General features: G+C 51.1%; 2 protein-coding genes and 1 pseudogene across 13 annotated transcripts; 2 read left to right on the forward strand and 1 right to left on the reverse strand.

Moving 5' to 3' along the window:
- The first annotated feature begins 1,086 nt into the window (after positions 1–1,086).
- TINF2 (TERF1 interacting nuclear factor 2) lies at positions 1,087–9,423 on the forward strand. Of its 8 annotated transcripts, none has more exons than XM_083706935.1 (11): positions 1,087–1,394; positions 3,541–3,768; positions 5,089–5,190; positions 6,155–6,256; positions 7,017–7,127; positions 7,258–7,357; positions 7,437–7,569; positions 7,655–7,692; positions 8,430–8,491; positions 8,961–9,035; positions 9,123–9,423. In XM_083706935.1, exons 1-11 carry the CDS (start codon positions 1,221–1,223, stop codon positions 9,129–9,131), a joined length of 1,134 nt encoding a protein of 377 aa, XP_083563061.1. In that variant the 5' UTR covers positions 1,087–1,220; the 3' UTR covers positions 9,132–9,423. The 8 variants fall into 8 exon arrangements, with proteins under 8 accessions (XP_083563061.1, XP_083563062.1, XP_083563063.1 ...); XM_083706936.1 differs by having other exon boundaries at positions 8,433–8,491; XM_083706937.1 differs by lacking the exon at positions 8,961–9,035.
- Positions 4,281–4,736, forward strand: LOC310829075 (large ribosomal subunit protein eL28 pseudogene; annotated as a pseudogene). Its single transcript has one exon. The product of its transcript is annotated as a large ribosomal subunit protein eL28 pseudogene (transcript).
- Positions 9,209–21,036, reverse strand: GMPR2 (guanosine monophosphate reductase 2). 4 transcript variants are annotated; one of them, XM_083706915.1, is made up of 10 exons: positions 20,824–21,036; positions 18,487–18,582; positions 17,533–17,652; positions 15,912–15,995; positions 15,198–15,371; positions 14,267–14,348; positions 13,087–13,193; positions 12,494–12,536; positions 12,197–12,356; positions 9,209–9,838 (listed from the first exon to the last, which is right to left on the reverse strand). In XM_083706915.1, exons 2-10 carry the CDS (start codon positions 18,571–18,573, stop codon positions 9,643–9,645), a joined length of 1,053 nt encoding a protein of 350 aa, XP_083563041.1. In that variant the 5' UTR covers positions 18,574–18,582; positions 20,824–21,036; the 3' UTR covers positions 9,209–9,642. The 4 variants fall into 4 exon arrangements, with proteins under 4 accessions (XP_083563041.1, XP_083563043.1, XP_083563042.1 ...); XM_083706917.1 differs by having other exon boundaries at positions 18,487–20,055; positions 20,476–21,012; XM_083706916.1 differs by lacking the exon at positions 20,824–21,036 and adding an exon at positions 20,703–20,820.
- Between the last annotated feature and the right edge of the window lie 125 nt (positions 21,037–21,161).

Raw genomic sequence — 21,161 nt, forward strand, 5'->3', positions numbered from 1 at the left:
GACTAAATGGCTTCAGCTCAGTATACCTGAAGAAGCGTCTCCACCCCCATCGTTCAGCCCGGACACTGAGGTCCAGCGCCGAGGGCCTTCTGGCGGTTCCCTCATTGCGAGAAGCCAAGTTACAGGGAACCAGGCAGAGGGCCTTCTCGGTAGTGGCACCTGCCCTGTGGAACGCCCTCACATCAGATGTCAAGGAAATAAACAACTACCTGACTTTTAGAAGACATCTGAAGGCAGCTCTGTATTGGGAAATGTGTAATGTCTAATGTTTTTTTAATGTGCTGTATGCCACCCAGTGTGGCTGGGGAAACCCAGCCAGATGATTGGGCTATAAGTAATATTATTATTATTATTATTATTACAAGATGTACATTGGATGTTGCCTCTCTCATGTACAGTGGTACCTCTAGTTACGGACACGATCCATTCTGGGGTTCCATTTCCACCCCAAAAAGTCCATAACTAGAGCACTGCTTCTGCGCATCCGCAATAGAGCGTTTCTGCGCATGTGGCGAAAAAGACAAAGCATGAACCTAACGCAACATGAGGTATTACTGTACAGCACACAGTGGTACCTCAGGTTAAGTACTTAATTTGTTCCGGATGTCTGTTCTTAACCTGAAACTGTTCTTAACCTGAAGCACCACTTTAGCTAAGGGGCCTCCTGCTGCCGCCGCGTCGCATGATTTCTGTTCTCATCCTGAAGCAAAGTTCTTAACCTGAAGCACTATTTCTGGGTTAGCGGAGTCTGTAACCTGAAGCGTCTGTAACCCGAGGTACCACTGTACACAAAACGCAGCCTGCAACAAAGCAGTAACACTGGACCACACTGCAGGGTAGTTGTAGACTATATTCTTGCTCCCAGCACCGATTCCCCAACGTGCAATATTAACCTCGGCCTACCCTGCAGGGCTGGTGTGACACGCTAGGCCCCGCCCACCTCCACCTGGCCAGGTGGGCGCCCTGCTCTGAAATCTGCATAATCTCCTCTTTCGTCCCACCTCCTCGTTCCTGATTGGCTGCTGCTCTACGAGGCTGCGGTTCCCAGAATAACCGACAGGGGCCGCTGTGTGACTCATTTTGAGCGTCGGCGGTGAGTAAACAGCGCGTCTCCAAGGTTTCCGCGGAACGCCAGCGGATGTGACGAAAGCGCCGGGGTGACGTCAGGCGCATCTCCATAGAAACGCGCCGGAAGCGCGGCGGGACATAAAAAAACCGAAATGCCCGGAGTTAGCGGTAGAAGGAGGAGAGCCGAGCGAGCGCCGGAGCTGCGAAGCCGCTCAGGGTCCCGCAAAAGCGGAGAGGGAAGAGTTAAAAGGGCGCATGCGCAGCCGGAAGTGAAGCCGCCGGAAGCCCGGCCGGGGGCTAACGGTTGCCAAGGGCAACGAAGAAGGGTATGACGCTTGTTTATTGCGCTTCTGTCGCGCTTTTCACCCGCTGAGGGAGCTGAAGGGGGCCGGGACGGTTCTTCTGCCCCTGCTCACCCCACAATAACAACCCCGCGAGGTGGGCTGGGCCGAGGGGAAGTTGGCATGGAGGGCGGGAGAGGGGAAAGGGACCCCCGAGGGTCATCTAGCCCAACCCCCTGCGATGCAGGAACCTGCCAAGGAAGGAGAGAGCCCACCATCTCCCGAGGGAGCCCCTTCCACTGTCTAATGGCTCTTAACTTTCAGGAAGGCGGAGAAAAGGAAGGTCTTCCTCCACACAGTTAACCTGCGGAACTCTCTCCCTCAGGAGGCAGCCATGGGTCAGATTACATCAAATAAACAAGGAATATTCGGTGTTACCTTGGAGGGGGGTGCCAGGAAACCTGGAATTACGTTCACATGTGGGGGGTGTGTGTAAATACGTACAATTTTTTTCTGGCAAAAGGTGTTTAAGGAGATAACACACCAACTTGGCCTGGGCCTACTGCTGTTTCGAGGCTGTTGGTCGTTGTTCTGCTTCCAGACCCTAAATCTCCCTTCCTAGAGAATTTAGACCGGCTTCCTCCTTGTTGTCTCTCTTCCATTGGCCTTTTTATTCCATCAGGCCTTTGGAAACTGACTTTTTAAGGCAAGGGCAAGTGCTGCGATGGTTTTCTTGTTGTTACAATCAGCATTTTTAATTTATTTCTTTATATTGTCTTCATTCCATTAGTGTTGAATTAATTGTTAATAGCTAGCTTTTCTATGTGTTATGCTTTTTCTGTTTTGCCTGCTTTTTTGTATTTTTATCTGTAAGCCGTCCTGAGTCTCAATCTGAGAAAAAGGCAGGGTATAAATACTACTAATAATAATAACACGAATCACTGGATTAAAGCTGGCCGAAAGTCCAGAGGTAGTGTTACTATTGATTTACGATGGGGTAGAAGGTTCACAGGCTAGGAAGAACTTGCTCACAAATTTATTGACAGCAGCACAAATTGTGATAGCTAGGTTAACCTGCGGAACTCGCTCCCTCAGGAGGCCGCGATGGGCACCAACCCGGGTGGCTTGAGAATGAGGTCGGGCAAATCGATGGCTTCCAATGTCTACTAGCCACTTTGCCTCTGCTCAGTCTCAACCATCTGGGGCAGCTTCCTGATACCAGTTGCTGGAAAGCTCATGAAGGAGAGAGAGGCTCTTGGGCTTCAGGTCCTGCTTCTCGGGCTAGAGCAGCCTCCGGCCTGATCCAGCTTCAGGGCTCTTCTTCTTACGTCACCCAGGGAACTTCATGGGCGAAGTGGAGATTTGAACCCTGGCCTCGCAGGTCTTATCAGTCTAACACTGAACCCTACTACACAGTGGTGGTGGTGGTGGGAGCTGCCTTCATTTGAGGAAGGGGCACACAGAATGGAGGTGTGGTGAGCAATGGAGTGGGAAGCAGCTGGGCAAATTAAGCCGGTGGGGTAAGGGGAGCCAAGTGGATGGCGCCTTATTCTGTGGAAGGGGTGGGGTCGGAAGGGGAGATGGGGCTGCTGCCTGAGTGCAGAGGAGGCTAGGAAGCTGCAGGTGTAAGAAACTAGGCCAGGAATAGTCTTTCTGAGTCCTGATTGTGGCATGTTTTTCATTTACAGTGGTACCTCGGGTTACATATGCTTCAGGTTACAGACTCCGCTAACCCAGAAATAGTACCTCGGGTTAAAAACTTTGCTTCAGGATGAGAACAGAAATCGTGCTCTGGCGGCGCAGCGGCAGCAGGAGGCCCCATTAGCTAAAGTGGTGCTTCAGGTTAAGAACAGTTTCAGGTTAAGAACATACCTCTGGAACGAATTAAGTACTTAACCCGATGTACCACTGTATTGCATTTCTATCTCAGCTTTTCCTCCAAGGAGCTCAAGCTGGAGTACATTGCTCTCCCCACCTCTTCCTAATTTAATCCCCACAACAACCTTGTGAGGTGGGTTTGGCTGCTGCAAGAGGTGTCCAAGGTCAACCCCTAACATTCATGGCCGAGTGGGGATTTGAACCCTGGTCCGGCGCTCCATCCGCTACGCCACACTGTCTCTTGCAGTTGCCAACCTCCCGCTGTCGCTCGCTTCTTACTTTCCTACCATCCTTCTGCTTTTTCTCCCCTCAGGCGATGGCGGCCATGGAGGAGGAGGAGGCAGAAGCGATAGGAGGGGCAGCCCCTGATCCCTGCGTCGCGTTGCGGCTCGTGGCTGCTGCGGCCTGGCACGTGGTGCAGAAGCAGCAGGTTCACGACTTCCCCCGCGTCCTGGCGCTGCTGGCAGCCGTGAAGGAGGCGGCACCTGACTTGGTGCACTTCCGGCACCATGCCAAGCTGCGGTTAGGCCTTCAGGCAAAGGTGGGTGTCAGGTCAACGTTTTTCGTGTGTGCAGATATCACGGTGTGGCATTGGTGGGGTGAGGGGAGTTAAAAACGATATAACCACTTTTCCGTTTCCGGCCGTCTCCGCGAGAAGAAGGGTTCTGCAAGCAAGAATACTCATCGCAAAGTATTGGAAGACACAAGATCTACCCACCCTGGAAGAATGGCAGATGAAGGTGATGGACTATATGGAACTGGCGGAAATGACTGGCAGAATCCGAGACCAGGGAGAAGAGTCGGTGGAAGAAGTTTGGAAGAAATTTAAAGACTACTTAGATAAATACTGCAAAATTAAGGAATGTTAGAATGATGTCGGAATGAAGTTAAGTAGTTTCGGCAGTAATGTTATAAAGGAGTATGTAAAAATGGATTGTTATTAGGTGAGAATGTAAAGTTATAATACATTAAGGTAAAGGGTTAAGATAAAAACAAGGAGGGAAAGGATTTGCTGAATTGACTAATTGAACTGGAATACAAAAAAGGGAGGTCTGCCCATCTGCAATGGATGATATTGCTCAACGGCTCGAGTTTCCTCATCAAAAGGAACAGGCAAATATATAGCACGGAACCAAACAACCTCAAAGCCCGCAACTCTTTCCGCTACAGTGGACTGATTCATTGCAAGACTGTTGGGGTGGAACCTGCAGCTGATGGGAAGGGCATTGTTGTGGTCCTCAAGAAGCGTACAGGCCAGCAGAAGCCAGCCACCTCCTACGAGAAGATCACCATCAACAAAAATGCCCGTGCCACTCTTAGCAGCCTCCGCCGCATCATCCGCAAGAACAACTACCGCAAAGAGCTGCGCATGGCTGCTCTGCGTCGTGCCAGTGCAATTCTGCGCAGCCAGAAGCCGGTGGTGGGGAAGAAGAAGCGAACTCGGGCTACAAAGGCTACATAAAACAGTTGTCAGATTATCCAATAAAGGATTAGAACCAGGGGAAAAAACCCCGAAATAACCAGTGTTTTGTCTTTTATCTACCACTTGACTTGGGGTGAGACGCTTCAAAGCAGTTCACAAAAAGAAGAAAACAATAAAAGTATCAGTAAAAAACCCCAGCTTAAAGCACATGTCAACATTATAAATATCTGGGTAGGCTGGCCTAAACAAAGACGAGTCAAGTGAAGGCGCCAGCCTAAGGTCCATATGTCTCAGTAGCCTGGTCAGTCTTTGCTGGTTTTCACTTATTATTGCCAAATGGTTCTTTGATCCTTTCCTCCCACGCCTGTCCCACACGTTCTCCCAGGTCACCATAGAGGAGGTCAGCCCCTTGACTTTCCTTTTTTTCTCTTGCATCAGGTGATCATGAACATGCTTCAGGAGCAGCAGCCAAATGGGAAGATATACGACGCTCTAGATACGTTCTTTCCAGAGGGGGAGACTCAGCCCCACACCAAAGCTGTGAGTGTCTGCATATATGTTCAGCAGAGACAGACTCCCCTCCCACCGTACCTCCTTCCCTGCCATGCTCCTTCTAGGCTGCCTACTTTTCGTTAAAGAGCAGCCATCCCTGCAGTTGGTCCCTTACCTTTCCCGCCCCGACCTGGCCACAGTGATCCATGCAACGGTCGCCTCCAGGCTTGACTACTGTAATTCGCTCTACGTGGAGCTGCCCTTGAAGCTGTCCCAGAAACTTCAGCGGGTGCAGAATTCTGCAGCGAGGCTCCTCACGGGGTCCCTGCCATGGGAGCATATTCACCCAGTGCTTTACCAGTTGCACTGGCTCCCGGTGGAGTACAGGGTCAGATTTAAGGTGCTGGTTTTGACCTTTAAAGCCCTTCACGGCCTAGGACCCTCGTACCTACGGGACCGCCTCTCCTGGTATGCCCCATGGAGAACCTTAAGGTCCATAGCAACACCTTAGAGGTCCAGGGCCCTAAGGAAGTCAGATTAGCCTCAACCAGAGCCAGGGCCTTTTCAGCACTGACTCTGGCCTGGTGGAACGCTCTGTCTCATGAGACAGAGATCTGATTTCTTTCCACAGGGCCTGTAAGACAGAGTTGTTCCGCTTGGCCTTTGGATTGGAATCAACTTGATCCCCTTCCCCTCTTTCCTTCTGTGATGGAACTCCTATTTGGGGCCTTCCCTGGCTTTTTCTGGCCCATGTAGGACCAGTCTAAATAGTTGGCCGTGGTGAAGATTTGACGTTTTCATTCCCAAAAAGTTTTTGATTTGAGTTTCTATTGAAATGAGGCTGCATTTTAATGTTGTATTTTAATCTTGTTTTTAAGTTGTATCTTAATCAATTGTTTTATATCTGGGGTTAGCCGCCCTGAGGTCTTTGCTGGGGAGGGCGGGGTATAAATAAAATTTATTATTATTATTTATTTTTATTACTGTGGCCATCTCTTCCTTTCACCCCCAGACGCCTCAGGACGTGGAGATGGTGCGGGTGGCTCAGGATAACTTCCGGGATCTGGTGTTTGGGTTGCTGAGTGACCGCAGGGAGAGGGAGAAGTATGTGCAGGTGAGTTTGGGGGACGAAGTTGAGAGGAAAGTCGGGCTGGCATGCACTTGAACAATGCAAGTTTGGTTGTGGGTTTGCTACCTGTGTTGGGCAGAAGTCGGGACTGAAGGGACAAGCTCAATAGTTTCTCCATCCTCAGACACTATGATCCAGGAAGGATCATTCTCTGTGGCAGCTGCTAAATAAGACAGCTTCTGACAAATGCTGAAAACGCCATACCTATTCACCCTGTTTTTTTTGACATCTGAGGGTCTATTTCCAAGACCCATCTTGTTTTTGTGATTGCAATCTGATTAAGCTGTTAATATAGTGTTCTGGCTGCTGTAACATGGCCTGGGACCTCGGGGTGAAGGGAGGGTTAACAAAGACGATGTTGATGATAGAATGGGACATGCTTTACACACAGAACATCTTACATTTGATCGGGGCATCTTCAGTTAAGTTGAGAGATCATGGAAAATATTTTTTCTACCCAAGAGCCCAAGAGCCGCTTCAGGGATAAGGAACATCTGGCCCACCAGATCTTTGTGGCCTCCCAACTCCCATCAGCCCCAGCTACATGGTCAATGATCAGGGATACTGATCCTAGTCCCACGACTTCTGCAGGGCCACACGGGCTCCCCACCCAGTAACAGAAAATGCTGGGGCAGGTGGATGCAAACGGACAGTCTCATAGAAGGCCAGCTCCCTATTCTGAAGATGGGTGTTGGAATAGATCCGCTGTTTCAGCTACAAACATACTTGGATTTTTGCCTTTTAGGAGCACCTGGAGAAGGATTACGGAGAAGCCTTTATGCAGGTGGTCGAAGAGCTCTTTCACGATTACCTGTGGCAACTGGAGAAAACCCTTCCGGAGCCCCATTTGCAGCAGGTACCAGGCAGCAGTAACAGTAGTAGCAGTGGGGCATGGGCTAGAACCAAGCAGTGGAGAGGGCCCCGTGGTAGGCCACAGGCTTTATGGGCAGGCCTTAGCCCTCACTTTTGCCTCCCCCCCTCCCCAGCTGCTGGACGCCGCCTGCCTCCAAGGGCCGAGCGGGACTCCCCAGCCGGACTCCAGCATCCTCTCATGCTACCTCTCCGCCATGGGGTACCAGACCGCAGGTAGGTAACGAAGGCATTTGGCTTGCTTGGCCTTCCTTCCTGTGTCTCCTTTGTCTGCAACCTCTTACCCTTCTTCCAGGATTACCTATGCACCCACCTTCTCCCCGCCTGTCAAGCACCCTAGTTCACAGTGAGGAGGAGGGGGAACATAGGACACTTGAGCCCTCCCAGGCGCACACATACAGGAGTAGTTCGCCCTGCGCCCAGGAACAGTAAGTGTCTTCCTGTCCTCCCCGTTTCCCCCATTCCCCTGACCCTAAACAGCTTGTTCCATCTTCTTTTCTCTCCTTCCTTTAGGGATTCCCCCAGACGTCGACTGGGCAACCAGGGAATGGGTAGGTAATCCTGCTTCTATGAATCTCTCCCCACTATGTGGGCAAGTACAATTCTGGGAATTGAATGTATTTTTTATCCCAAATAGTTTACTCCAGCCTCCCTGCCTTGGTAACCTTACATTGGGCTACAGGTCCCACCAGCCCCAGCCAGGGATTGTCATAATACAAAAGCAGCTGGAGGGCAGCAGCTGAAGAAAAACCGCATGAAGACTCACTGGGGGGTGGATCCAGCGTTTGGATTTTTTGCAGAACAGATGTCTGGGTTTTACAATAGAAAGCAGGGTTGGCCAACCAGGTTTTGAGGGCTGGCTGTTTTCCCTCCTCCGTGAGATGCCTGTCCCCTGCTCCCCAAATCACCCCGCTTTTTCCAGTTCTGTGTGTCAGTCTCCCGTTTCCAGGAACATCTCTCCAGGAGGGGAGTGCATCAGGAGCAGACAGGGTGGAGGGGCTGTGGCGTGACGTAGGTTTGGAATGACCAGGGTTAGAGGAGCTCAGCAGGGGACCTCACTTTCCCCACTACCACCCTCCCCCCCCCCCCTTGCTAACTGCAGGGCCCTGACCTGACGGGCCTGCCCCCAATTTCCACATCCCTCCCCTTTCCAAAGGAGGGTAGAAAAATCCCGAGATGCCACCACATTCTCCTTGCATGGACCTGGGGAGAAGACGCAGCCCTGGCTATGCAGGGGAGCAGCGAAGGATGTGCCAAGTACCCACAACCCTTTCTGTTCTCTTTCTAGAAGAAGTCGAGGATATTGTCCTGGATTCAAGCAGTGACGGATGCAGTTCCCCTTTCGTCAAGGTGAGGAGCGAGATACTCAGCATGCCATTGGGGAAGGGCGGTTTGAGAGTGCAGGAGGGCCTTGGCTGGTGAGTGTTGAAGGAACAGCTGTGGGGCATCTCTGAAGCCTTTGGCTCAGCCCCGTAATCCCCCCATCCCCGCCTGGAGCAGCCAGCTGGGGCTGATGGGAGTTGTAGTCCAAAACCGAGGGCCCTCAGTTGCGAAAGGCTGCCGTGCTGTGACTGTAAGCAAGCTCAAGCATGTGCAACTGAAACAGCATCTTGCTTCGCTGTTCCTTTTCAGGTTTTAGATTGCAAGCTCCTCGGGGCAGGGACCTAGCGCTCTGCAAAACACCGCATGCACTGATATTTAAATAAGGCCGGTGGAGATGGGTTGAGGGTGTCTCTTCTTGAGCTTGAAGAGAAGGTGTGCCGGTATGATTTGAAGGAGCTCAGCAGCCAAGGCCTCTTCTCCCTTTCTCCTCCAACAGGGAGACTACCAGTGCACCAGGCACAACACCCTCATCCCTACGTTGAAGCAGTACCTTAGCAACACCCAGAAATCAGTGAGTGGCTGCCCACCCACCCCCTCCCTTGCCTAGGAAGGTGTTCTTTGCCACACCTTAACCTCTTTCCTCCTTCCCTTCTTCCAGGTGCGCTAGATCTTCAGGCTCAACGACATCCCATCTAACATGACATCCGCCCCGTTGGTCTCCTCTTCCAAACATGCCCGCACAAAGACATTTTCCGAGCTTTATTTTTGGTTTCGGCAAACGGTGCAAAGGTTTCTGGCGCTGTTCCACTGTTGTCTTTCCCAACCCGTCTTTGGCCTGGCCCACGGAAAACGCCTCCCCTGCTCCCTTTTCGAGTTTGGTCTCGGGAAGGAAAGACGCAAATTGTGCAGCGCAGAAGCGGGACTGGCGTACAAATACTGGAATAAAATAATTACACAGACGCACGTCTCCTTTCTACTCACAAGAGGAGGGCGGTCTGCCTATACTGGACTGAGCGAGGAATGCAGTGGAGGGGAGTAAGGAGTGCCAGCCTGGCGTCGGGCACGGGGTGGATTTGGTCAGCGCCAGGCCTGGTGCTTGTAAACCTGCCAGTGCTCCACCTGTGCAAATACTGCCACTGGAGTGGCCCAGGAGTGGCTGCCGTCTCGTGGGGCGGAGGTCAGGGTTGGCTGGCCTCGCCGAAGATGGGGTTGGCTTGCTGGGTGACCCGGATGAAGGTGGTCCTGCGGCTGAGCTCCTTCAGCTTGGCAGCCCCCACATACGTGCAGGTGGAGCGAATGCCGCCCATGATGTCCCGCAAGGTGTGCTCCACGTCGCCCTTGAATGGCACTTGCACCACCTTGCCCTCAGATGCCCTGCAGGGGGAAGAGAGAGATATTAGCAGCTGGGCAGGGACTGTCCAGCTCCCCCTCCTCGTACAGTGGTACCTCGCAAGACGAATGCCTCGTAAGACGAAAAACTCGCAAGACGAAAGAGTTTTTCGTTTTTTGAGTTGCTTCGCAAGACGAATTTCCCTATGGGCTTGCTTCGCAAGACGAAAACATTCAGTGCATTCCTATGGGAATCCGTGCTTCGCAAGACGAAAAAACTCGCAGAACGAATTAATTTCGTCTTGCGAGGTACCACTGTACATTTAGCAGGTAGAAGAATAGGAGGAGTTTGGATTTGATATCCTGCTTTATCACTACCCTAAGGAGTCTCAAAGCAGCTAACAATCTCCTTTTCCCTTCCTCCCCCACAACAAACACTCTGTGAGGTGAGTGGGGCTGAGAGACTTCAGAGAAGTGTGACTGGCCCAAGGTCACCCAGCAGCTGCATGTGGAGGAGCGGGGAATCGAACCCGGTTCCCCAGATTACGAGTCCACCGCTCCGAACCACTACACCACACTGACTCTATTACTGGAGCTGCAGAGAAGCTCTAGGCCCCAGCTTCATCCAGCCATTTGGGGGGAACCATCCCTCCCTCTCTTCCCAGGCTTGACATCAGGCTCAGGAAAAATTCAAGCTGAGATTTGAGCGTGCTCACAAATCCTCCTTTGCTTGAACCTTCAACACCATAATCCTTACTAGAAAGATAGAAGAGTCTGTGTGGCTAGAGAGGCAAAGAGGCATCTTGCCCCATCATTCCACTTCCTGCATTTGATTCTGTGAGGAGCAACTCCCTTCATCTCTTGCTACTGGCCATGTTTGCTGTGGCTGATGGGAGCTGCCAGAGTTTTCCCACTCATGCATCACAGCAAGGATGTTGCCACAGCAACTTGAGCCATGATGACAAGACTCCTTGCCTTCCCTGCTTTTCCACCTGATGACTGCCTCCCCAGATCTTGTGAGGTTTCCTGGCTGACCTTTCCCTTTCCCTCACAAAAGCTGTCCTGTGCTCTGTTACTGACATGCCCTTGCCTGGCTCTTAAGCTATCAGATTTCCACCCAGGAGACTACAATTGTGCTTTTAAGTTCCCTCTACAGTCGTACCTTGGTTCTCAAACAGAATGCATTCCGGGAGTCGGACTCCTGGAACCATTCGAAAACCAAGGTGCGGCTTCCTGTTGGCTGCAGGAGCATCCTGCGGCCAGTAGGAAGCTGTGCCGGATGTTTGGCTTCCAAAAATAGTTCGAAAACCGGAACACTCAGTTCCCAGTTTCGATCGTTCAGGAGCCAATTTGTTTGGGAGCCGAGGCGTTTGAGATCCAAGGTATGACTGTACTTCAGATGCTCAGGCATGAGGGTTGATACTTATGTAGCACCTGCCCGCAAGGAAGAGGCATTGGCAGACACTCCCTGGCAGAAATAGGAAAAATCTGAAGTGGGGAAATGTTCCACAGCTCACCACCATTCTGTGGGCCACAGCTACCAAGGAGGACTGAATGTGCTCAGCGGCTGCAGAACATTGGCTGATTTTTATTTTGGGAAATTTATATACCGGGTGATCGTAAACAAAAAACCACGGTGGTTTACAAAACGAAAAAAGTCATTGGTAAAAACAGCTATTCAAAACATTCAAAAGCTAATTAAAATCAACAATAAAAATATGTTAAAACTCACATCAACGTTCTGCATACCCTGCGAGGCTTGCCTAAACAAAAATGTGTTCAGCAGGGGCCAAAAAGAGTACAGTGGAGGCAGCTGCCTGTTGTTCAAGAGGCAGGGAGTTCCGAAGATCCTTTTCCTACCTATGCAGGTGTTAACGTGGTACCTGTAGCAGTGCTTTAATATTCTGTTGGCAGCCGTCAAGAGTGGCTGGGGCGAACCCAGTCAGATGGCTGGTGTCTAAGGAATGCTGTATTTTTCGCTCCATAAGACGCACTTTTTTCCTCTGAAAAACTATGGGGAAATGTCTGTACATCTTATGGAGCGAATGTGTGGTCCCTGGGGCTGGGGGGAAACCCGGGCTTCCCCCGCCAGCTCCGGGAGCGGAGGCAAGGCTGCATGCAACCTTGCCGCCACTCCCGGACCTGTTCTGGGGTTGGGGGAAGCTCGGGAAGCCCCGCGGCTAAAAAGGAAGCCAAAACAGCAAGCGGCATCCATCCCGCTCGCTGTCTTGGTTTATGCCATAGCCGTGCTCAACCTGCCAGTCAAAATATGGTAAATTATTATCTTATCACCCTAGAATCGGAGTGCTTTGCTCTGCAACATTTTACACAGAGTAGTGAATGTGAAGTGGGTAACGGAAGGGGGAAAGGAGTGAGCACGAACTCTCATTTCTGCCACCGTACCTGTACTCTGCCACTCCCCCGGCGTACTTCTGCATGGCTACCTCTGAGCTCATGCCGTAAAACAGCTTGTACTGCTTTCCTTCCTTCTCAATGAGCTCCCCGCCGGATTCGGTGTGTCCTGCCAGCATCCCCCCCAGCATGACGAAGTCGGCGCCGGCACCTGCACCCACAACAAAATTGGGAGGCGTGTGAGACAAGCGGCTTTAGCTGCGAGACCCTGAGAACCTCTTCGGGTTCTGCCGCCACCCCGACAGTTGGACCCAGGAAAGTTGGAAGGACGGGATTTTTAATTTTTACCAAAAGCCTTTGCAACGTCTCCCGGGCAGCTGCAGCCTCCGTCCTGCAGGAGAGAGGGCGGAAGGACAATCTCGGCATTCCTCGTTCAGTCTCCCTATGGCTGCCATCCTAAGCGCCTGCCTTCTCTTAGCAAAAGGCTTGGGCAAGCCTTTAGTCCTCATGACTGGAAACACCTATGCTTAGAGGTCGGAACCAGCGGTGCAGCTGTCCTAGAGTTCTTAAACCGGATCAAACCCTCTGCAGCGGTCAGGGCTGCCCTCCCAAGACCCCCTGCACAATGGCGGCCAACTGAGGGGGCAGGGAAATGGAACGCTCACTGTAGGGGCAGGAAAACAGGTTTGCCTGGATGCTTTCTCGTGCCACTGGGAAGAGAAAAAGTTTGATCCCAGGACATATTTTTGAAACAGGCCCCACAGGTGCTGCTAAGACTCCCGCTCCTTCAGCCCCTGCCAATACAGCCACAGGCAGGAATGATGGGAATTGTAGTTCAAGAACAATGGCTGTGCAGAGCTCCAAAGGGGCTCCGGCATAGTTAAGGCGCCTGCGATCCCTTTGCCCACTGGAGCTGGCAAGGGAGGAGACGGGCGTCTCACCGAGATGATGTGTCCATTGAGGCCATGGGCGGCGTCGGCACATTCCATGACGGCGCTGAGCTGGGGGTAGCCGACCCCCGTCTTCTTCCGCGTGGTACAAACCGAGCCTGGGAGGAGACAAGGCCAAGTGGTTTATATATATAATTTTTATTAACTTTTCTGTTTTGCAGTTTAAAATACTCATTTTACGTCCTTAAGATACCAATGACTTCTTCTCTTTCTATGGCTCATTTTACAGATCATAAATCGCTGCATATTTTACAAAAACTATACCAATCAGTATTCCATTATTGCATCCATCAAAACTTATTTACACTGTTGAATTTATCTTAATGCTGCCAGCGTTTTCAGCTGTGCACAATTATTTCCCATATATTCAATAAACGTTTTCCAATCTTCTCTAAACGTATGTTCTTCTTGTTCTCTTATTCTATATGTTAAATCTGCAAGCTGCGCATATTCTGTCAGCTTAAGTTGCCATTCTTCTTTAGTTGGGACCTCGCTCGTTTTCCATTTTTGGGCTAATGAAACACGGGCCACAGTAGTGGCATACATAAATAATCTTTTTTGACACCTGGGAATTTCAGTCTGAATTATCCCCAACAGAAAGGACTCTGGGGTTTTTTGGGGGGAGGGGAGTAAACTTTGAGGGGGGGACCAGTGCTTTTCCCCCCAATTCATTATGGATCACTTCCCAATACATTTTTACCCTTTGCAAGTGGTTTAACCTAGCCAGCCTGCTGTTTCAGAGGGATGGAGAGGGTTGGGGCAGGACAGGACTTGAAAGACCTCCTGTCTTCCCTCAACTGAGATTCGACATGTGCCCCCACTCCCAGGACAGACAGCCACCCAGGCTCTGTTTAAAAAAGAGCACCATTTTAAAGGTATGGTGAAGTCTGGGAAAGGGGAGACTGGGGAGAGAGATGATGGATATCTTCAAATATATCAAGGGCTATCACATGGAAGATGGGGCAAGCTTGTTTTCTCCCACTCTGGGCCAATCCTGATAAAGATCTAGCTAGTGGGGTCAGAAAGATTATCCGCACCTGCCCATCAACGTGTCCAAACCTTAAGAGCATAATCAGTGAATAAATAAGGGTCCCTTCAGTTTAACACAAGACTCCTGCCATAACCCCAAGATGGATGGAACCCCAAAGTTCACCCATCCTTCTCCACTTACCTGGGCCAATCCCCACTTTGATTATATCAGCTCCTGATAAGATGAGCTCTTCCACCATCTCCCCTGTCACCACATTCCCAGCCTGGTGAAGAGGAAAAAAAAGTCTGACTTGTAGGACCAAAAAGCCTGGCTTGGCTGAAACATGCAATGGTAGGATATATGGGTGAAATTCTGAAGGCTCCAAGACAAAGGCTACAGCATGGTGTGGAAATAATGTGAGGGATGTGAAAAAAATAGAGGGACGTGGTGAGAAAACACAGTTAGCCTTGCCATATACAGTGGTACCTGGGGTTACATACGCTTCAGGTTACAGACTCTGCTAACCCAGAAATAGTGCTTCAGGTTAAGAACTTTGCTTCAGGATGAGAACAGAAATCGGGCGGCCTCAGCGCGGTAGCAGCAGGAGGTCCCATTAGCTAAAGTGGTCTTCAGGTTAAGAACAGTTTCAGGTTAAGAATGTACCTTCGGAACGAATTAAATATGTAACCAGAGGTACCACTGTAGTCCTATAGGATGGTATCTCGGGTTACAGATGCTTCAGGTTACAGATGCTTCAGGTTACAGACTCTGCTAACCCAGAAATAGTACCTCAGGTTAAGAACTTTGAATCAGGTTGAGAACAGAAATCGTGCTCCGGCAGCGGGAGGCCCCATTAGCTAAAGTGGTACCTCAGGTTAAGAACTGTTTCAGGTTAAGAACGGACCTCCAGAACGAATTAAATTCTTAACCTGTACGTTCTGGTAACCTCCTGTCTTGACTACTGCAATACGCTCCACTTAGGGCTACCCTTGAAGACTGTCCAGACGTGGCAGAAATATCGGGAGTAAAATAAATAAGGAAGAGCCCTGCAGGATTGGGCAGAAGGCCCATCAAGTCCTTACAGTGGCGAAGTGGATGCTGCAAAGGGAAGCCCAAGAAAGATGAAACGTACAATGATGGTGTGATCCGGAAACCGCTTGCGCACGTCCTTCAGGAACTGGACAAAGTGCTCCGAGTATCCGTTGGCCACGTCCAGGCAGATGTAGCGCACCTGCGGCACCGTCTCCAGGATCTGTTCCAGCTGCTCAAAGTCAGAGGGGCCGGTGCCTGAACTGGCTGCCACATTCTGGGGAGAAGCACCAGGACAGATTGTAAAGAACTAGGCAGGGAGGATACAGGATTGCCCTATTCCCCAGGGCAAGGTGGCGCTGTGGGTTAAACCACAGAGCCTAGGACTTGCTGATCAGAAGGTCGGCGGTTCGAATCCCCATGACAAGGTGAGCTCCCGTTGCTCGGTCCCTGCTCCTGCCAACCTAGCAGTTCAAAAGCACGTCAAAGTGCAAGTAGATAAAGAGGTACCACTCCAGCGGGAAGGTAAACGGCATTTCCGTGCTCTGCTCTGGTTCGCCAGAAGCATCTTAGTCATGCTTGCCACATGACCCAGAAGCTGTATACCGGCTCCCTCGGCCAATAAAGCGAGATGAGCGCTGCAACCCCAGAGTCGGTAACGACTGGACCTAATGGTCAGGGGCCCCTTTAGCCTTTACCTTTAGGCAGGGAGGAGACGGGATTGCCCTATTCCCCAGGACGACTCAACGGATGACCCAGGGGAGGAACTAATATCAGGTGGCCTGAAGCCCAAGCGAGGGTGACAACATTGACTCACCAGCAGGCATTCTGGGTTCTCCGCTGCAAACGCCTTCCACTGGTCCAGACTGTAGTGTTTGTGGATAGTGGTGAAGAGAGAGAACTGGGAAGAGAGATGGTGGGGAAACAGACAGTGAGAAAAGCGAGGAAACAGCCCTAGGGCAGGCACCCTTCTACTCTGGGTGTCCTGGTGTTACAGAGACTGCAACTCCCATCATCCAGTCTGCTTGGGCCGATGGTCAGGGATGGTTGGAGTAGGAGTCCAGCATCTTCTGGGGGGCACCCAAGCCTGGAAAACATTGCCCTGCAGGTACCACGAAATGGGGATCAGGTATTACATTTCCCGTCTTCCCTCTATCCACCTTTACTGCTGATCAGGTACCGTATTTTTCCTTGTATAACACACAGATTTTTTCTCCTAAAAAGGAAGGGGAAATGTCTGTGCGTGTTATTGAGCGAATGTGTGGTCCCTGAAGCCAAATGGCGTGAGGGGAGGCAAAAAAAATCAGGCAAAAATCAAATCGCGCGTCTCGGAGAAGGGAAACCTGAAAAGAGGAAGCGGCTGCTTTCCTGCATTCTGCCTCAGGGTCTTACTGCCCACCCTTCTCTGTTTCCTTGCTGTGTTTGCTCAAACGGAACAAAGAGCAGGGAAAGCTCCTCCCCTCCAGGCAAGCAGAGGGGAAAGCAGTGTGTCGTCTCTGTGCTCCGTGCTGCTGAAAACATGCAGGAGGGAGAGAGAAAGAGAGCGCGAGCTGGCTGGCTTGGGTGGGTAGGTGAGGGAAAACTTTTGCCTTCCTTTCTTCCCTCCCGTTATACCCCTCTCCTGCATTCTTAGCCAGCTGCTTCTCTGCACACCCCTCTCGTGCTCCTTGTCCGTTCTGTGTTTTTCCTTCCCTCCCCACTTAAAATGTGGTTAAATGGATCCACATGGATCCTCAGGATCTTTGCATTGGGTCACCCCAAATTCACCATCAGATCACATAGCATGTCCATGGCTACAGCCTGCCCCCCCCAAAATCACGCACCCACTGTTGCCTGGGGCTGCAATGGTGCAAAACGTGGTTACAAAGCATGGATCCACAGGGATTCTCAGGATCTTTGCATTGGGTCACCCCAAATTCACCATCAGATCACATAGCATGTCCATGGCTAGAGCCTACCCCCCCAAAATCACGCACCCACTGTTGCCTGGGGCTGCAATGGTGCAAAAACGTGGTTAAAAAACATGGATCTACATGGATCCTCAGGATCTTTGCATTGGGTCACCCCAAATTCACCATCAGATCACATGTCTGTGGCCACAGCATGAAGCACAAAAATGATACATCCACTGTTTCATTCAGAATGTTTTTTCCCTTGTTTTCCTCCTCTAAAAACGATGTGCGTGTTATGGTCAGGTGCGTGTTATAGAGCGAAAAATACGGTATACTCCGATAAGGAACCAGGTGAACCTGTGACTTCCCTGCGAACCACCCTGAAATATTCCAAGGAAAGGCGCTATACAAAATAAATAAATAAATAAATAACCAGTGATCCCGAAGCTGAACACCTTGCCAGGGCTAGCAGGGAGCAGAGCCTCTGCCGAAGCAGGAAGCCCTTGCGGCACCCAGGTGACCAGGCTGCTTCGACAGCCACTGTACCTTGCAAAGGACCTTGGCCATCTCAAAAGTGCCCACCGTGTCCATGTTGGCAGCAATGATGGGGATCCCTGTGTACGTCTGCTTGGAGTTGCGGAATATGAAGGACCTCATGAGATCCACCTGGGAGGGAAGGAAACCAAGATAAAAGGTATAGGGCTGCAAGAGTGATATGGCCTGGGAGTCACTGCTCCTAACTTCTGAGGTGTCACATGAAGATAGAAACTAGTGTCTCCCAGTAGGGAGCAGCAGGAGGGGGACCTGTTCCTCCCATCTTCTGTTGTGGCTTCAACCAAACGTCCTGTAGTACTCGCCCGTCAGGCAGCAATCTGATAAATCGATGATTCAGCTTAAGCTTTACCTGCGGAAAGTGTTGTCCCTGATATCCCCAGTCCTCAGGATGGAGGACCAGGATACAAATATCAGGTCCAAGCTGCTAAGCATGAGGTGTGAGGATGCCGATGTCTTTTATTTAAAAAGGTTACTAGCCCTCATGGCTTCAAAGCAAACATCTGTGAGCCAGTGTGGTGAAGTGGTTAAGAGCGGTGGACTCGTAATCTGGGGAACCGGGTTCGCGTCTCCGCTCCTCCACATGCAGCTGCTGGGTGACCTTGGGCCAGTCACACTTCTCTGAAGTCTCTCAGCCCCACTCACCCCACAGAGTGTTTGTTGTGGGGGAGGAAGGGAAAGGAGAATGTTAGCCGCTTTGAGACTCCTTCGGGTAGTGATACAGCGGGATATCAAATCCAAACTCTTCTTCTTCTCTAACGTGACCCTGTGACAGGGAAGTGCCCCTAAGCCCGTTCCAGTCAGCAATTACAGCAAGTCCAGCCAGTGAGGGAAGGGCTTCAAATATCAGATTTGTCTCCATTTAAATGCCCTGGCTCCGTTCAGTGGCCCACACTTATGTCTCAGCAAACTGTAACATACAGGAAGACATCGAAGCGCCATTCTCACCTCACTGCGAGACTTGAGTGTGCTCCGTTTCGGCCTCAAGAGGACATCCTTGAAGTCTAACTTAATGTCATTGTCGATGTGTGGCATTTTCGACCCCTTGGGAGGAAAACAAAAAGGTCACACTCTGGGACACCAGGCAGAAAATCCTAGCCTATTCAACCTGAGCACAACTGTAGAACAAACTCTTATTGGTAGCGTTGTCTGTTTAAGAGACACATTTTTTTCCAAAGCCAATTTTGTCCATATTGAAACTGAAAATGAAAAGACTTTCCTATCGCAACCAGCAGTGGTTTTTGGCATTGAAACACAAGTTATCTTACAGGCTGTGACTTGCGTTGCTTCCACGAACCACGGCTTGCTAACACTAACAGCCGTTCATGACCTCTGCTTCTGCCTCAGTTTCTCGCCGTGATTCCACGCATGCCACTCTGTGAAAAAACACTAGGCACACTGTATCTCTGTTCTCTACATCATCTCTGAGCCTCGGTGCCCAGTTGTTTGTCAAACTACAACTCCATCTCCACCACCTCTTAGACCCTACCTCTTGGACTTCCAATACCATTAACGATTAAGACACCCCACGACAGACTTCAGATCTGCCGCAGCACCTGCCACATTAAAACCTCAACCATCGTCTCCCTCTATGGGCTTGTCACCAGTCTTCAAGGCCTTGATGAACCTAGTCCTGAGCTGTGGCATCCAAACCTACCAGCAGCTCTTATCGCTAACGGAAGCGGAGACGATTACAGGCTTTTGCAAAGACTTTGCACCTTTTATCTTTCATTATTGTTACGCTTCCAGGAACACCACCCCACATCCTAATGCTTGTTACGGAAAAATCTAGGTGTGAGGCTGCTCAGTCACCCAGTTCGTCGGGCAGAGCCCGCGGGTTCCTGAGGAATAAAGGAAGGATTCCAGCCACCAACCGGAGCAAATAGCTGTAGACCAAAGTTTATTGCGCAATAGGTTCAAAGAGGAAATTTGAACCCCGAGGATGGGGTGACAAAGACTTTTAAAACTTTCCTACCATATCCCAGAATACAGCTCGTACAGCATCATTGCTACATCTTTTCTACATCACTGACATGTCACAAAAGGGGAGGGGTTAACCTTCGCAAACAGGTCCTTGGTACAAGATTAGCATAGGCAGACATGGCAGGGCAAGACTGGGTATAAGATTAGCATAGACAAATATGTCTTAAGTACCCACCACCCAAAAGTACAATAGAAGTTCCTTTGCATGTCTGGCACCTGAGGCAAGTCAGGTGATGAGATTTGGCTTCCCTTGGCTAACAATGAGCCCAGCAATTGTCACCTCTGGGAACTTCCTGGAGTCCTTTTTCAAGGGGGAAATAGCTTTGGAATGGAGGAAACTGGCCAAGGAGATGATTTTCTATTATTTTTAAAGCTAGGTGACTTCCCTGAGCTGTCAAGTTGAAAGGATACATTCAGGCATAATATTTGTAACATTTAACTTGTCCCCCCCCCCCGCCCCGTAATTTCCGTAACATGTTATAAATGGTCAGCAGGTTTTGAAAGGGACGCACTTCCAGGGAAGCGTCCGTATGACTGACCCAGTGGCGTAGCGTGGGGGGTGCAGGGGGGGCCGGCCGCAACATCGGGGGGGGGCACTAATCTAGTGGAAGAGACTCGAGTGCTAAAATCTACGGGTTAGGGGGCGCAAATTACCGTATTTTTTGCTCTATAAGACTCACTTTTTCCCTCCTAAAAAGTAAAGGGAAATGTGTGTGCGTTTTATGGAGCGAATGCAGGCTGCGCAGCTATCCCAGAAGCCAGAACAGCAAGAGGGATCGCTGCTTTCACTGCGCAGTGATCCCTCTTGCTGTTCTGGCTTCTGAGATTCAGAATATATTTTTTCTTGTTTTCCTCCTCCAAAAACTAGGTGCGTCTTGTGGTCTGGTGCGTCTTATAGAGCGGAAAATACGGTACTTGCCTTGCCCCGGGTGCTGACAACCCACGCTACGCCACGGGACTGACCCCAGCGTTTGAGCACGCCTGCGGGGTGGCCGACTCTCTCGAAACCAGTGGGGCGCCCCTGCCAGCATCCTGGGACAGGGGCGCAGATGACAGAGCCATCAAACCCACCACCTGGCCCCTCCCCCACCAATGCACTGCCATGTTAGCAGGACTCATGCTAACTCCGCAACGCTGCCTCGGACCCCAACCCCGCTCAGAGCGGAGGGGGCGCGGTTCACATGACGAATGTGGGGTTTGTTTTGGGGGGACGAGTCCGAGGGGCCCGGTTGAGCCCTACTTCCGGTTCACCCTTGGGCGCCCCCCACCACCACCACCGCGCGCACTTCCGGTTGCGGCTACCCGAGCTCAGAAGGCAGGAGTCAGCGCGAGGCTCTTTTCCACAACGGCGCGGTTCCACCCGGCTTCTCACAGCTCGACCACGCCCCCCTTCCCTCCTGGTCCTTCTGAACCTCATTGGCGCACTGCCTTGTGGACCTTGTAGTCTTCTTCCCTCACTGCTATAACAGCGCAGAGCGGTCACCGGACTGCAACTCCCACAAACCAACGCGCCTGGAACCGCTCTCGGGAAACGTTTGCCCCCCCCCACCTGCGTGCGTGCGTGCGCGCGGCGGCGAATCTCGCGAGAGCCAATCAAGAGCGGGGAAAAGACGCTACTCCCAGCGGGCGGGGCAACGGCG

Source organism: Podarcis gaigeae, assembly GCF_964106915.1.
Source record: "Podarcis gaigeae genome assembly, chromosome: 13".
Lineage (NCBI taxonomy): Eukaryota > Metazoa > Chordata > Lepidosauria > Squamata > Lacertidae > Podarcis > Podarcis gaigeae.

Coding starts and splice junctions, on each gene's coding strand:
- TINF2 (XM_083706935.1), top strand. CDS start 1,221: ATGCCCGGAGTTAGCGGTAGAAGGAGGAGAGCCGAGCGAGCGCCGGAG. Junction 3,769..5,088: donor GGTTAGGCCTTCAGGCAAAG/GTGGGTGTCAGG, acceptor CTCTTGCATCAG/GTGATCATGAACATGCTTCA. Junction 5,191..6,154: donor CTCAGCCCCACACCAAAGCT/GTGAGTGTCTGC, acceptor TTTCACCCCCAG/ACGCCTCAGGACGTGGAGAT.
- GMPR2 (XM_083706914.1), bottom strand. CDS start 20,640: ATGAGTCCTGCTAACATGGCAGTGCATTGGTGGGGGAGGGGCCAGGTG. Junction 18,583..20,484: donor AGGCGTGCTCAAACGCTGGG/GTCAGTCCCGTG, acceptor TTTCCTCCCAAG/GGGTCGAAAATGCCACACAT. Junction 12,357..12,493: donor AGACGTTGCAAAGGCTTTTG/GTAAAAATTAAA, acceptor TTGTGGGTGCAG/GTGCCGGCGCCGACTTCGTC.